This window comes from Crocodylus porosus, unplaced genomic scaffold (genome assembly GCF_001723895.1).
Source record: "Crocodylus porosus isolate Cpor-Errol unplaced genomic scaffold, CroPor_comp1, whole genome shotgun sequence".
Lineage (NCBI taxonomy): Eukaryota > Metazoa > Chordata > Crocodylia > Crocodylidae > Crocodylus > Crocodylus porosus.
The window spans coordinates 42861351-42875725 of NW_017728950.1; the positions used below are offsets into that span (position 1 = coordinate 42861351).

At 42.0% G+C, this 14375-nt stretch overlaps 1 protein-coding gene across 1 annotated transcript in view; it reads right to left on the reverse strand.

Annotated features, from left to right (window-relative positions):
* Positions 1 to 14375, reverse strand: part of HSD17B4 (hydroxysteroid 17-beta dehydrogenase 4) — a 108061-nt gene that overhangs the window by 26580 nt on the left and 67106 nt on the right. The window contains exons 18-21 of the mRNA XM_019554992.1: positions 12395 to 12464; positions 9199 to 9305; positions 8430 to 8516; positions 2288 to 2377 (exon numbers count right to left, since the gene is read on the reverse strand). Of these exons, the coding sequence (XP_019410537.1) occupies positions 2288 to 2377; positions 8430 to 8516; positions 9199 to 9305; positions 12395 to 12464 (354 nt within the window). The remainder of the gene's footprint in view (positions 1 to 2287; positions 2378 to 8429; positions 8517 to 9198; positions 9306 to 12394; positions 12465 to 14375) is intronic.

Genomic DNA, 14375 nt, shown 5'->3' on the forward strand with positions numbered 1-14375 from the left:
GTGCTGAAAAACACCACAATGCCTACCTTGGAAGGTGTCAGAGTAGCAGAAAAACAAAACGATGGCAAGGGGTACATGGCAGGATGCCCTGCTTGTGCCCCTTGCCCCCAACCCAAAGCCCCTGCCCCCCAGCCCTGCTGCCCTGTGCCCCCCACCCAGAGCCTCTGCCCCCAGCCCTGCTGCCCCAAACCCCCCAGCCTGGGCTCTGTGGCTGTCAGCAGCTACCCTGGCTCTGGGTAGCTGCTGGAGCCCGGGCTGCTCCCACAGCAGGGCTTGCAGCATCCCAGCTGCTTGCAGGAAACAGCCTGGGGTCCCAGCTGGCAGCAGCTACCCAGAGCCAGGGCCAGCTGCAGCCAGGAGGCTGCAAACAGCTGCACTGGGCTCCAGAGCCCTGGCATCAGCTCTGTACTGGCGCATGCATGCATGCCTCAGAACAGGCAGTGGGGAAGGGGCTTGAGGCAGCACAACCCTGGTCTCACCCCCACTCCCAGCATGGAGCTGGTGGCTGGACTCTGGAGCCTGGCGCAGCTGTCTGTAGCCATCCCAGGCTCTGGGCAGCTACAGCAAGCAGCAGCAGGCTGCAAACAGCTGCACCAGGTTCCACAACGCTGGCATCAGCTCCACGCTCGTGGCAACTGTGCGTGCACCTCAGGGCAGACAGTGGGGCAACACAGCCCGCCCCAAGGTGCATGTGCAGTCGCTACCAGCATGGAGCTGATGCCGGAGCTGTGGAGCCCGGTGCAGCTGCTGGCAGTCTCCTGGCTACAGCCAGCCCTGGCTCCGGGAAGCTGCTGCCAGCCAGGAGCCTGGGCTGCTCCCAGCAGGCAGCTAGCATGCTGCAAGCCCTGCTGGGAGCAGCCTGGGCTCCATCACTAACAGCAGCTACTCGGATCCAGGGCTGGCTGTGGCGTGCCGAGCAAAATGGCCTTGCGTGCCATGCTTGGCATGCATGCCAGGTGTTGCCAACCCTGGCTGTACAATGTGCCAAATGGCTGTAAGACCAAGGGTACATAAAAACTTTTGATGAAGTTAGATTGCATTAAAAGTGGCCACCTGATCCATCTTAGTTCACCCAGATGTGGACCTTAAACTTATACCCACAGATAGGTCAATATAACTGTAAACTATACAAAAGTTCAGGACAGTTAGATTGGTCTAAAAATGGCCAACCTGACCTAAGTTAAGTGTACCTCCAAGGTAATGCAACTTAGATTGGGTCCAGCAAGACTGACCTAACCAAACTTCTGTACAGTTCCCAATGTAGCCCTGGAGCCGGGAAAGCACAGCTGCTGGCCCCAGCCCCAAGGATGCACTTTCCCAAATGCCTCTCCCCACATCAGGTTATTTTTAGCCCCGCCCCCCCCAATCCCTTCCCCAGATAGGCAGCACCCTCCCACCCTCATGGACTAGCCAGCTCCTCTCTCTCTTAAGCCACTCAGTGCCAGTTTTACCAGTGTTCACTGGCACCAGGAACTGTAAAAGTAAGTTGGGGTGAGGGATGGGGCAGGTAAAATGTGGGGGGTAGGTTTGCTGGCAGGCTAAAATAGCCCCTGGTCCCAATGAATAGGGGAGAGATTCCCCCCCCGTTCTCCCAAGCCCCGCCGATCCCACCAAACCCTCCCACACCCCGACAACCCCCCAAAGATCCTGCTTTCTACCCCCCAAGTCCGCTTCACAGACCACTTGCCTCCTGCATACCCTTTAGATACCAAGAAGCAAACCCCTCACCTTAGGCATATGTACTGAGATCCCCCCCTTTTGGTAGAAGTTACTTACTTAAGGGGCTCCAAATCTTCTCTCTTTAAAGTTAAGACTTTTTTTTTTTTTGCATAGTTATAGTAGTCTTTTTCTTCACTCTGTTTTGTCCCTCAGCTAATTCTTTCCTCACTTTTTCCCATTCATCCAACCCATTTCTTCTAAGCTTACAGCCTATTTCTTCTGAAAAGTCTTTATCCCAGACAAAAGAAACTATATTACAAGCACTATTGCTGGCAGGACCACCAAATTTAAATCTCAGCTGCACAGATGCTCACTAGCTGTGACCTGCACACCTACTGCCCTGCTCGATGCTTGCTTAGTATTTTATTTTGTACAATACATATAGTGACACTCACTTGAGTCATGTACTTCAAACACTGTCCCAAGCAGATCCTTGAACCCAAAAAAGTTAAACAACTTATCTTCATATCACTAAATCACGTAATATATCCTTCTTTAATATTTTTTCAGTGGTAAAGGACAGTTATGATGCCTTCAAGTTGATCTATTCAAGTCTCTTCTTCCTTACCTTCATGGCCCTCTGAGTTGAAGGTTTATTGAAGGCTGATATTAGATCCACATATGCTCCTGAAATGGCAACTTGTCCAGTTTCTTTCACCTGTTTAAAAATACAGACATAACAACATTCAGTGGCTATTTAGTAAGAAGAGTAATAAAGAGTAAAACAGCTATATTTCACAGCACTAGAGCAATTAGTGCTTTAAATCACGAATCAAAATCACAGAATATGAAAGGTTCTAACAAGTAGAAAAAACAAAGAAAAAGCAGGCTTGAAGTAAATTAGCACATGCTGCTTGTAAACTGTCTGAGAACTGAACAACTATATATGCTTTTTTGCATGAAAATATCCAAATAAGATGATTATTTAAATTAGTGCATACTTTCTGTGACAACAAGATATATTGTAGAAAGCACAATACAAGAGCACAATATTATATTTCAACCCATGTTATAAAGACTCTAAGTATCTATATTCCTATTTTACACGTTGGAAAACTGAGGCAGAGGATGAAGAGCATACAACAACTCCACAGAAGAACGGGGAAAAAGACCAAGGTAAGTCTGAGATTAAATCTCCAAGATCATGGACTTCTTGATAAAGTGTTGAAAATTATATCAAATATTATACGTAGGTTAAAGAATGGGAGGGAGGACTGCATATTTTAATTACATAAAGTATTTAAAGAGTAGAGAGGCATATTATAATGCTACCTAACAAGCTATTTAAGTATACAGTTCTCTTAAAGCAAATCCTTAGGCTTTACTTCTTGGGGATACAGAAAGCTATTTCTCCTCTGTTTCAAAGACAGCATCAATTTAAGTCACACGTCTGACAGTTTACTTAATGATGATACAAGTGATAGCTAAAGTTACTATACGTGAATGAAAAGAGGGAATCTATTTATCACTTTATTTACTTTATGCATATATGTATTTGCTATTTTATGCACAGGTAATTTCAGTTTCCCTGCTTTTGCAAGTCTTTTATGAAGCAGAAAAGAAACAATATTTTGAAAAAGAGGAACACTTTTTTTTTTTTTTGGAAAAACTATTAAAAGTGACAGAGAACTCACAGTAAGGTATACTACCTGAAAGTCTTTTTTTTTTTTTTTTTTTTAAAAACCAAGAAAATAACAAGAGTTTTGTCCAAAGAGCAATGCATTATCAGTCAAGCGTGGCTTTTTTTTTTTTTTTTTTTTTTAAAAGGAGCTCATCCGTGCACACAGTTTGCAGTGGTTTAAACTTAGAGGCTAGGGACAGAAGTTACACAAATTTGTATAAGTGATCGGAAATCGGTTCAAATGTGTAACGCAACAGAAGTTGAACGCACATAAACGGCTTTCAAAATTACCAAAAGCAGCTTAAAATAAACCTGGATAGATAGTACCAGACTTAACCGATTTAGGTTAGATCAGTTTATTCAACTTCTATCCCAGATCCCCTCTATATTCAAGTTAGCTCGCAGTCCCCTGGCAGGGTGGATGGGCTAGCCTTGCCCCAAGCTGTTTGCTCCAGTCAAGCATAAAGGCATGCTCTAGCACTGCCACTCCCCATTCCCCCCGCCCCAAGCTTCTGGCCTAGGCCACTGCAGGTATGAAATCAAAAGTGACTGTCTGTTCACTTGCTTATTGGTTTAGACTAACCTGCAAAGATTGAATCAATTCAGCCTCAGGTTTGGGTTTTTTTGTGACTGTCTGTACTTAGCCAGGGTGCTGTTTTAAATCAATTTAGTTAAACCAGAGCAAAAAATTGTGGGGACACATTTATTCTGGTTTAAACCAGCTTTTAGTCCTTGTCTACAAGGTTGTTTACTTCAGACTAAATCAAGTTACTACAAGCTGAAAAGACCCCAGTTCATGCAATGTAATTCCTTAGCACGAATTTCCTTAAAATCTGATGAAGCCATTTGTTGGTGGCAAAAACTCATACTTCTCTGAACCAGTTAGTCTGTAAAGTGTCACTCTGCCCTACATTTTGCCCTAGTACAAAGTAAATGGTAAAGTACTGTAGTGTTTATAATCTTGTTGGATGTAGCAATACTTTCACCTCTCAGTAAATTACTACATACTCATGAAACTGCATTCTGCCAGACCAGTGATCATTTTCCTGCTCAGAAGGCAAGCTGACCAGACGTCATTTCCCAATTTAGAAGTTGGCATGCAGTCAGATTTGATCAATTTGTGCTTCTATACCAACGGAGTTCACAAAGCTGTTGCCATATTCCTGTCTTGTACTATCATGCTTTGCTGGGGCACAGTTAAGGCATCTTACTATTGTTCCAGAACTGTAAGTTCAAGAGCAACTCTGGATTCATAATGTAAGTTGTCCCCATTCATCTCACTCTAGCTGGGGAGTCAAAAGGGCCGTTGGATGTAATATAAATGATCAGGAGGGGACCTCAGATATTTTTTTAACCATGCCTCATTGTCCACCCAACTGAAGCCATGCAGGAGGTTCTGGATCTCTCCTCATCCCTTTAGGAGAGGCGAGAGTTCAAGAAGCCATGGAATTCAAACATTAAAATAGATTTTTTGTAGGCTATTATGAATGAGAGACTGAATGGAGTCACAACCAGGATGCAATACAGCTTCATCTAACAAAGAAATGGAGATGACTTACCAGAAAGCAAAAGACATCATCTAGACCTCCAAAACCATATGTAAACCACTTGGACATATTATGACAACATGGGACACAGCACTAATCTGCATGCTCCCTCTGACACTGATAACACAGGAGGAAAGCAGGACTGACAGTACATGTGGAAAAAGCTGCACCTGAAAGCCAGAAGCCAGCAGTCTGACAGACTACACTGAGACTTATCTGGATAACCAGGCCCTAGACCTCCACTATAAGCAAGATTCAGTCCTTGACAACCTGAGTGCTTTCAACAGCATTACACTGTAGACTAGTATATTCATGTTTACCTTTAAGATACTAGTATAATATACCCCCGGCATTTATTTTTTGTTCCTAAAAGCTAGACACCACCCTCTGTAGTGAATGCAGGTGAACAAGCTTTTCAAGTTCTGCTTCCCCCACCCTCAGAGTTTTATCCCCAGCAGGCTCAACATGGTGACCCCATAGCCACATGAACCACAGCCCACTCCGCACATCCCAGATCCCTGTCCCATGTCTCTGTCAAACATCAAGCAAGGCAATTTGAGAAATAAAACCTCACCAGGTACCTCTCCACTTCTACCTGTACTGCTACATCCCCCTTCCCCCGCACCATCCCAGCCTGTCCCTCACCCCCTGATTCCACCATTTCCATTTTCACTGACTGGCTTTCTTGGCTACATTGCATGCCAGCCTCTGGTTTCTTTACTATCCCTTTCATGCAGGAAGAGCACATACACCAACTGCAGGTGCTTCCTCAGTTTGATGAAGTGTTCTCAACCCGAAAGCCTTCTAAGATATATTTCTCCAACTATTAAGTTGGCCTACTAAAAGATATCAGATTGACCCAAAGAACCTTGTCTGCCATATCCTACAACCTACATCCCTAGCACTTGTCCCTGGTCAGCTGACCAGAAGGAGGCAGGCCCTGGGCACATCTAAGCCCTATGGCTGGGGCTGGCAGGAGATTTCTCTGGCAGCTGCTGGAGAAGCAGCTCCTGCAGGAAAGGAAAGAAAGGCTGTGTGACAGTTTGGCTGCCTGAGATGCGAGTGATTCTGTGCTGCTTACTTGTTGTTATTTAAAGTGGTAGACCAAGCTGAGGCTGTAGAGGAGGAGGCGGCCTCATTGGGGCACACTACCGTGTCATGTAGAGGCTCCAATGCCAGTGAGGGTGGAGTGACAGGGCAGAGAGAGCCCAGTGACAATAGAAGGTACAGTGACACTGAGACCTCATTGTAGGTACAATATCAATATACTATCTGTGAGGCATGGGGCACGCTAAGGGATGGCTGGAGCCATGCATATAGTCTGTAAGGCTTAGGGTGTCCCCTTGAGGTACCTGCTTAGAGCAGGTTCCAGCAAGGGGTCCAAGAACCTACAGGGTTTAGTTGGGTCCATTACAATCATGACTGAGCTGAAGCTTAAGAGCAGCCTCCCTATCTATTATTTTTTCCGATAAAACATGGTGGCGGGCAAGAAGAGAAGGTGCCTGCAGGGTGGAGCTGGCACGGTCACAGGGCTCTAGGGGTATTACAGCCATCTCTAGGGAACCTACTCCATGACAAAGTGAAGTTTCCTAGAAATCCCTCCACCCATCTCCTTGAACTTTGGCAGACTTCATGGCCTCAGCAGGGGCTACCATGCCTGCGGTTTTCAGCCCAATCTGCCTTAACACACACACACACAACACAAGTTTTGCTTGTCAGCACCTTGAGGTCAAGTTTCCCAGAAACCCCTGCACCTATCTCCTTGACACTTGGCAGGCTTCATGCCCTCTGATGGGGCTACCATTCCTGCAATTTTCATCAGAATCAGGCAAGAAATGACAAAGTTATAGGCATTTTAGTCATTCCCCACTATAACCTATGACCAAAACACCAAAACTGTGCCAAACTTGAAACAGTTTTGGCTGAAACAGCGATTTCAAACGCCAAAATGAATTGCTGTCCTGTCGAAAAGCTGAGTCTGAAACTGAAACAAAATACAGGCATTTCACACAGCCCTAGTAATCAGGTCTTGGCGCACAATTGAAAAAAGTGTTCCACACCATTTATGGGCTTCAAGGCCTGGCATAGGGGCAAATAAGAATGAGAAATTTGTGTGTGCAGAGACAATAAGAAAAAATTCTCCTGCAGACTCAGCATGTGGTGACAGCACTTTTATGTCACTGTAGGCATTCACTACAATGGTCAGAACAGTGAATCTGCATTCATCAAACTGGTTACCTACTAAACATTAAGCAATCTAGCTCAGTCATATCAAAGACTAGACACCTGAACAAACAAGGGAACTCTTATGTTACTGTGTGGCTGTTACTGCTCTGGGGTAAAAACTCATTCAGCCATTTCAATTTCTTAAAAAAAAACCAGTTGGGTAGGTTTCCCCCCTCCCCCCTGCCCTAAAATTCTGCAGCTACTGCTGGTCACCTTAGCTCTGCAGCCCAATCCTTCCCCACCTTACAATGCTTGGTTCAAAATCCTATAAAATGGCATTAACAGAAACTGATCCAAAAATCCTTTTAGAAGCAGCTGCTCAGTCTTGTCATAATTGTCCTCTTCATCTTAATCCTCATTTAGATGTGGCTGTCTTGAGAAGCTGCATACATTCAATGGTGACAGGAGAAATTAATCTGCATAAGCTTCCATGCATTTGTAATTACCAACATGGAAAATTGTTTTGTCCACACTGGCCTAGTAACTTTTAAAAAGTTCTCCCTTATCTAAGAACAGGCGGATCAGGGAATGGTTGGCAGAATCATGGGAGCTTGAGTTTGACCCTTGAATATAAGACGACTTCTGCTAAGTAGCCTACAATGCACCATGGGAACAATTGCACAATGTGAAAAGCCTGATAAAAGGCACAAAAGCAGGAGAGCATAATCTGAAGAAAATCCCTTTCCTGAGAAAGCAACAACTTGTAGTAAAGTCTGATGTTAGTCTGTACAAAGCTACTGCATGACAGCTACTACGAAGCAGTTGCAACAAAAAGTCTCTTCCCCCTCACACAGACAAACGTATTAGTTTAAACGTACTAATGCTGACCTAGTGCAAGTTTCCCTGTGTAAACAAAGTCTTAATATCAGGTTTAAAGGTAAACCAAAGCATGGCCAAAAGAGGGTTTGCTCCCATTTAAGAACCAAGTAAAAAGTTTGTTTGTTGATAAGATCTAAGAGACAATGAAAAAAAGCCAATGAGAGTTTTCATATTTTTTTCCACCATTGAAAAGAATGTAATAACCTCAAAAGTTCTGTTTAACAATGCACACTTAAACTGGATTTCTAGTGCTATAACTCTCCCCCTCCCCAGTCCCCACATGAGCTAGATATAATTCTGTAGACATAATGGTATTTTCAATATCTACAGATAGAATCTCAGTAACAGCAAAAGAGCTTCAACTGGCGAAATGAAAAGTGAATAGGACACATTCTTTTTTCAATATTGTACTTACAGAAGTAGTTTTTTCCATAGAAAAAAAGATTTTGTAACAGATCTGTCACTAAAACCCACAGCATGAATCTCGATGTTCTGACCTTGGTCTGAAAGTGAATTCTGTTTCCGTCCTTCCACATCTCTGTCTGAAGAGTTTGTCCTGGACTGACTGGTTTTGCAAAACGGACCTAAAATAAGAAAAAGATTCAGATTTCCTTTATTTTCAAATAAAAATGTTAGACCAATACCACTGCTTCTAACTGGATAACCAGTTTAGAACATAAAATTTACTGAAGTAGGACAAAACCCCAAACAAATGCCTGTACAGAAAGCATATCTTCATCAATGCAAATTAACAAGCAATATTTATAAAAAGAAACAGCCATTAAAATATATCAGGCATTGAGTATATGGCAAATGAGGTGCTGTGTCAGGGTTAACTGCGTAGTTTTGCTAAGAGGTTAGACAATGTGTTTTATAGGATGGGTTGGATAAGGATGATCCTGACTTGGGCAGACAGTGGGAGTAGGGACGCCCATACACGAGGGCGGAGGCTGCTCCGACATGCTGCAATTTCAGTGCATTGGAACAGACTGGATTAAGCAACTGCCATGCTCCAGCAGCCTCCTGCATCTCCTGTATCAGTGTCCCTGTGCTTAAGAATGGCGGTGAGGTTGCTTGAATGCCCACCACCATTGTTAAGTGTGTGGACACTGATTACAGGGTACGCGGCAGCGCTTTACTACGATATGCATTTGTAGGAAGAAACTAATGGTCCTTTTCCACCCTACAGAAATGTAAGTAATAAGAAGCAACATATACACTGAAAGGTTGTAATGAAAATCAATGACAAATGACAAACCTACAGACCTTAACCGCCTTGAATTTAGTGACATCATTATTTGCAAAGTGCTTCAAAACATGTCTGGTAGCAAACCCAAAAGAACACAGTCCATGCAATATGGGCTTCTGAAATCCTACAAACAGACAGACAGAAAAGAAAAACAACACAATGTTTTGGACTTTGTATCCAAGTTTGCCTTTTGCTTAAGAACTGTGCATTTAATCTAAAAAGAAAAAGCTGTTGGAGCATAAAGTTTCAATTGGATTCATGCACTGGAAGCTGGAAATGATTTCACCAAGACAGCCTTTTTCATCACTTAATAATTATATTATAGCAATACAGGGACTCAATCCCAATCAAGGTTGGGAATCCCCTGTGGCATGCATTATGTTAAGAGACACAGGTAGACGTGATCTCTATTCTGAAGAGATGACAGATTTAAAAAGCAGTGAGACTATCACAAACTATATGCTTGTTTGAAAATGTGTATATGCAGGTGTGTATGCATGACTATTAAAGCAGGACTAGTAGTAAGGCTGCCTAGCAGTTCTCAATATAAAACACCTTTTTTTAGAGCCACTTGTAACTTTGTCAGATTTTCCATGTTGTTCAGCCTTGAAGCTGAATCTCTTTATTATAATTTTGCCCAAAGAAGTTGTTACTTCTATTTCCTCTGCACATTTGTGAAAGTAAACAGTCTTTTATAATGCACACAGAAGAAAGGGCATAACCTTGTCCAAAGAAAATTCATTATGAAAACAAACACCCCCAAAAAACCCACCTGATTTTTTCCACTGATTTTCTTGCTTGCTTAAGTATGCATTTTACTTACTCAAATAAAAGACAATCCTGATTACAGGAACCACCCCCACAATTATTAGATTCTATATATGGAAAATATATAAATTGGTTATAATTTTTCAAGGAAAAAATCTAATTATTGGAGGTTTGCCTTGAATTTACTCCCTTCCCACTGCGGCAGCAAAGAAAATAAATCTGGGGGTTCTCTGCTTCTTCCAGACTTTTTCCCCTGGCAGCACCTCCCTTGGCCTTACCACCAGACCCTGCTCTCCCTGAGCACATGGAAGTGAGGAGCAAATTGGAAAACAATAACCTTAAAATTAAAAATGGCTGTAGCAATTTGCATCTAGTACCCACACACTTATTTTAACCAGAATAGATGAATGTTACCTTTTTTTTTTAAAATGGCTGCAAGTTTTAGAACAGGTTCATCAAAACCACACTTTTGAGCAGCACTTTGGCACCTACTTATATGACAAACTATTTTGATTGGAATTGGGTGTTCTTGTTGTAAGTGCTGGAATGTTCAAAAAATGTATATACAGATGAGGCACAGGGCAACCTGGTCCAGTTTCTCCTCACAGAGGGCGGGGCCACGCTAATCATACACAACAGGCTGAGAGGGGCTGACAGAGGGATCCTGGGTAAACCATACACAATGTTGGGGGCTCACCATGACTTGAAAAACAGTCAGTGGTGAGAGGGACAGTGCTTGATAGATACAATTATATCTTACTCAGATGGGCTATATTAACCTATTCTTGTGATTGGGCAGACATGTTGATGAGAAACTATGTGGGCCATGTGTTTTATACTCATGTTCGGCATTGGTTGCATTTAATCAACTACATCGTTAGTTTTCATTGCTGAGCACATGCTGCTTTCCATTGCAATTTAATGGTAGACAGTGTATTTAGTGAAATTCCTTGTATGTGAGGAGCTTTTTTTCCCCCCATGCCAACTGGGATAGAAAACCTCATCTTATATTTAAGTAAACATGACATTTATTATACACGGGGCAAGGACTCACTATGTTGTGCGGCTGTTCTTTGGGGTCCATTCAGAAAAGATGACATTACCTACTAATTTCTGGATTTTCAATATGCACAGATGTCAGCATGTGGTAGCAAAGATGTAGAAATTGCTACTCCTTTTCTTATTTAAGGAGGTTTTCTTCACATCTGGGTCTTAATAAACAAAGACTTCTACTCAGGAAAAAAAAACCCAATTCTTCTCCACAAAGCCAGTCTGATTAGAATTGTTTGAGTTGACTAAAAATACTCATCCTGTAACACAAACTCTGTAATTAAATGGCCTTGTGCAAAATGGCCTCTCTCACAGGCTGCAGTGACATTTAATTGCAAATATTTGTTAAGTAATATCAATTTATCCAGAGCTATAAAGAGTTAGCTTTCATTTCTGTTTTTTCAACATGTTGAGATTACAGGCAGGTACTGAAGGTAGTCTGGGGAAGGTTTATATAAGGAACAGGATGGGGAAGAGGGTTTAGTATTACTACAGGGAGGATGTTAATATTCACGAAGATTCAGTCTAGGTATCTTTAGTCCATTTGTCATGGTACAGAAACTAAGCAATTTCTAACGCATCTTCTCTACCAATTTTTACGTAGCAGGAATGATGAACTTCAAAAGGGACTTGCATCAATTCACTGGATTATAACAGTAAATTACAAATTACCATCTTTCAGCGGAGGTTGGGCAGAGGGAAACAAGTGCTAGAATAGTCTCCAATAAGATAAATGAGGGTGGCAGTTTTCTTCCAGGGAGGGAGATGTAATTAGTTTAGCCCAGTAGCTCTCAACCTTTTTAAACTCAAGGCCCCTCTCATTAGACTCAAGGCACCCCTTGGAAAATGCCAGTTCTTAGTTTTTACTTGCTTTTTGACTCGAGAAAAGTAATAGAGCAATTTATTTTGCTGAAACGAACTCAAAAAAGGACTATAAACAGGTCAGAACATCTCTAATGCTATGAATTCCCACCTGAAACCTCTGGGAATATTATGTGAAATACAGTTGCACACATAACAATGCTAACATTGTGAGGCACCGCGGAAAGACTCTAAAGACATCCCCGAGTGCTACAACACCCATCTCACTTGAGATTCACTGATCTAGCCAAAGGCCGCAGTACTTCAAAATGAAACAAAAACAAACAAACAAAAAATACACACACAAGAAAACAAAATAATCCCCAAACCAGCACAGTACATTATTTTAACCTACAAAGATGATACTTATAATTAAGCATAAGAGGGATAAGGAGTCAAAAATGGAGTCTTACTTTTTAACACCCCCAGACATGCAAATAAAATAACAAACTTAATATACAACACCACTGATTACAATAACTCCTAACATTTTCCATCCTATCTTCAGTAAAAATGGCATTCCTCACAGCTCACCTCCAAGAGCAGCATAACTTGGGTCAATGTGTAAAGGATTCCAGTCCCCGCTGAGTCGATACAAAGCAGCCTGTAGAAACAGAAAAAGAAAAAATTAATGAGGGTTGGTAAAACCAGCAGGAGCCATGTGCTGCTTATGTGTGCGGCAGGAATTCATCATAATCCACTTAGCTAGTGCTCTGCTAACGCACTCTACAATAAACAAGGTAAAATAGAAATTAAATGTTATTTTCAAACACCTGCCAGCAGACAGAAACAATTGTCAAATATGCAGGGAAGTGTGCCAACAACTGCATCTGGACTTGCTACATGATTGAACAATATAGCTGCTGGGGAAAAAAACAAAAAACAAGGAAGGGGTAGGGAGAAGTGGGGAGGGGGAAAAGCTTATGACGCTGACACAATTAAATTACATCAGACTTGACAGAGATAAAGCAAAATATTTTCTAGAATGCTTCATTAAAAGTTTCTCTCCAAGAAAGAGAAGAGCAGAGGCAATTTACATTTAATTGACTCCACACTGTGTGTAAAACATGAAAGTGGAACAAACTGAAAGACATGGAAATGGGAAAGCCTGACAGTGATGGAATTATTTAGATTTGTCAAAAGTAATCTAAAACTTTTGGTGCTGTGCACCACTGCTTATGACCCACCCCTGCTTCAGGCTGCACCCCTGCATTCCCTGGCAAATCAGCAGATGTTGTGAAGGGGGGTGGATAGAAAAAGAAAGGTGTCAGGACCTCGGGATGCTCCCCACCCCATGCTGAAGCAGAGAGAATAAAACAATGTAGCGGGCAACAGAACCTGGGGAACACCTCCTATTGCTGTGGCTAGAGACTGCTGACCTGCTATGGATGGGCCAGATCTGACCTGTGGGCCACAGTTTGCTGACTCCTGGGCTAAATGAATGGACAGCATGATGGCAAAGTTAAGTGCTCAGAAATGTTAGGTTACACTTTAGAAGAAACAATTGTAACTGCACTTACATATTGCCAGGTTCTCAGTTACCATAGCAGGGGTAACAGAGTGAACCTCTAGGGCTGATGGCATACATATGGTCTACTGCAGACTACATAACTGGTTAATTCGTTTGGCCTTAAATCTATATAATCATTCAGGGATCAGAAAATAAATAAATACAATAAAATTAAAACAAAACGTATTTTGGCTCATACCACTTACTATATTAAGTTCCTGGTCACAAGGAAAGAAGGACTCTGACAGAAGTTACAATAAGCATGGAAAGACTTCCACATGGAAAGATTACAGCTGCCTACTAGAGAAGAGGAATTAGGACAGACAGGAGTATATAAAGCAAAGAATGGTGTACAGAAAAAGGAAAACCAAGTAGCATTCCTCTAAAACTCCTCACACAATATAAGAAAGCTCTACTCAATTATACTTAAAAGGAACAATTTTTAAACTGAGAAATAAAACACTCTATAAAATACATTACTGTCACTGGAATTCAATGCCCCAAGTACTATTCAGGCCAAGACACTGGGAGGATTTCCAAAAAGTGATAGACATTTGAGTAAGGCAAACATCAGTTGGGTGAAAAGGCAGCAAAGTTTTCAATAAATGACATAAATTTGTCATTTTTGATAACTGACAAGGATAATAAAGTATCTGCCTTTTGAGGAACGTTATTACATAGATGTGTACACTACAGGGTTTCTTGTACCCAATGTGAAGTAAAGAATAATAGGCACAGAGATGACCTGTCCCAATTTGACATGGATATTATTAGCTTTGAATAATGTGCTGTATTAGTATTAATAAAACTTAGGTCACATGCTGTAAGGCCCATTTCATTCCTGCATAGTCACCAAACAACCAAGTATTTATTTGTGCCTCAATTTATTGAGGAAATCTTGAAAGATATTACACTGTTGCTATAGATAAGGGTCCAGAAATAGTTAATATCCAAAGGTACACTTAACCATTACAATTAGCACCTGCTAACCTTTGTTATTGGTCA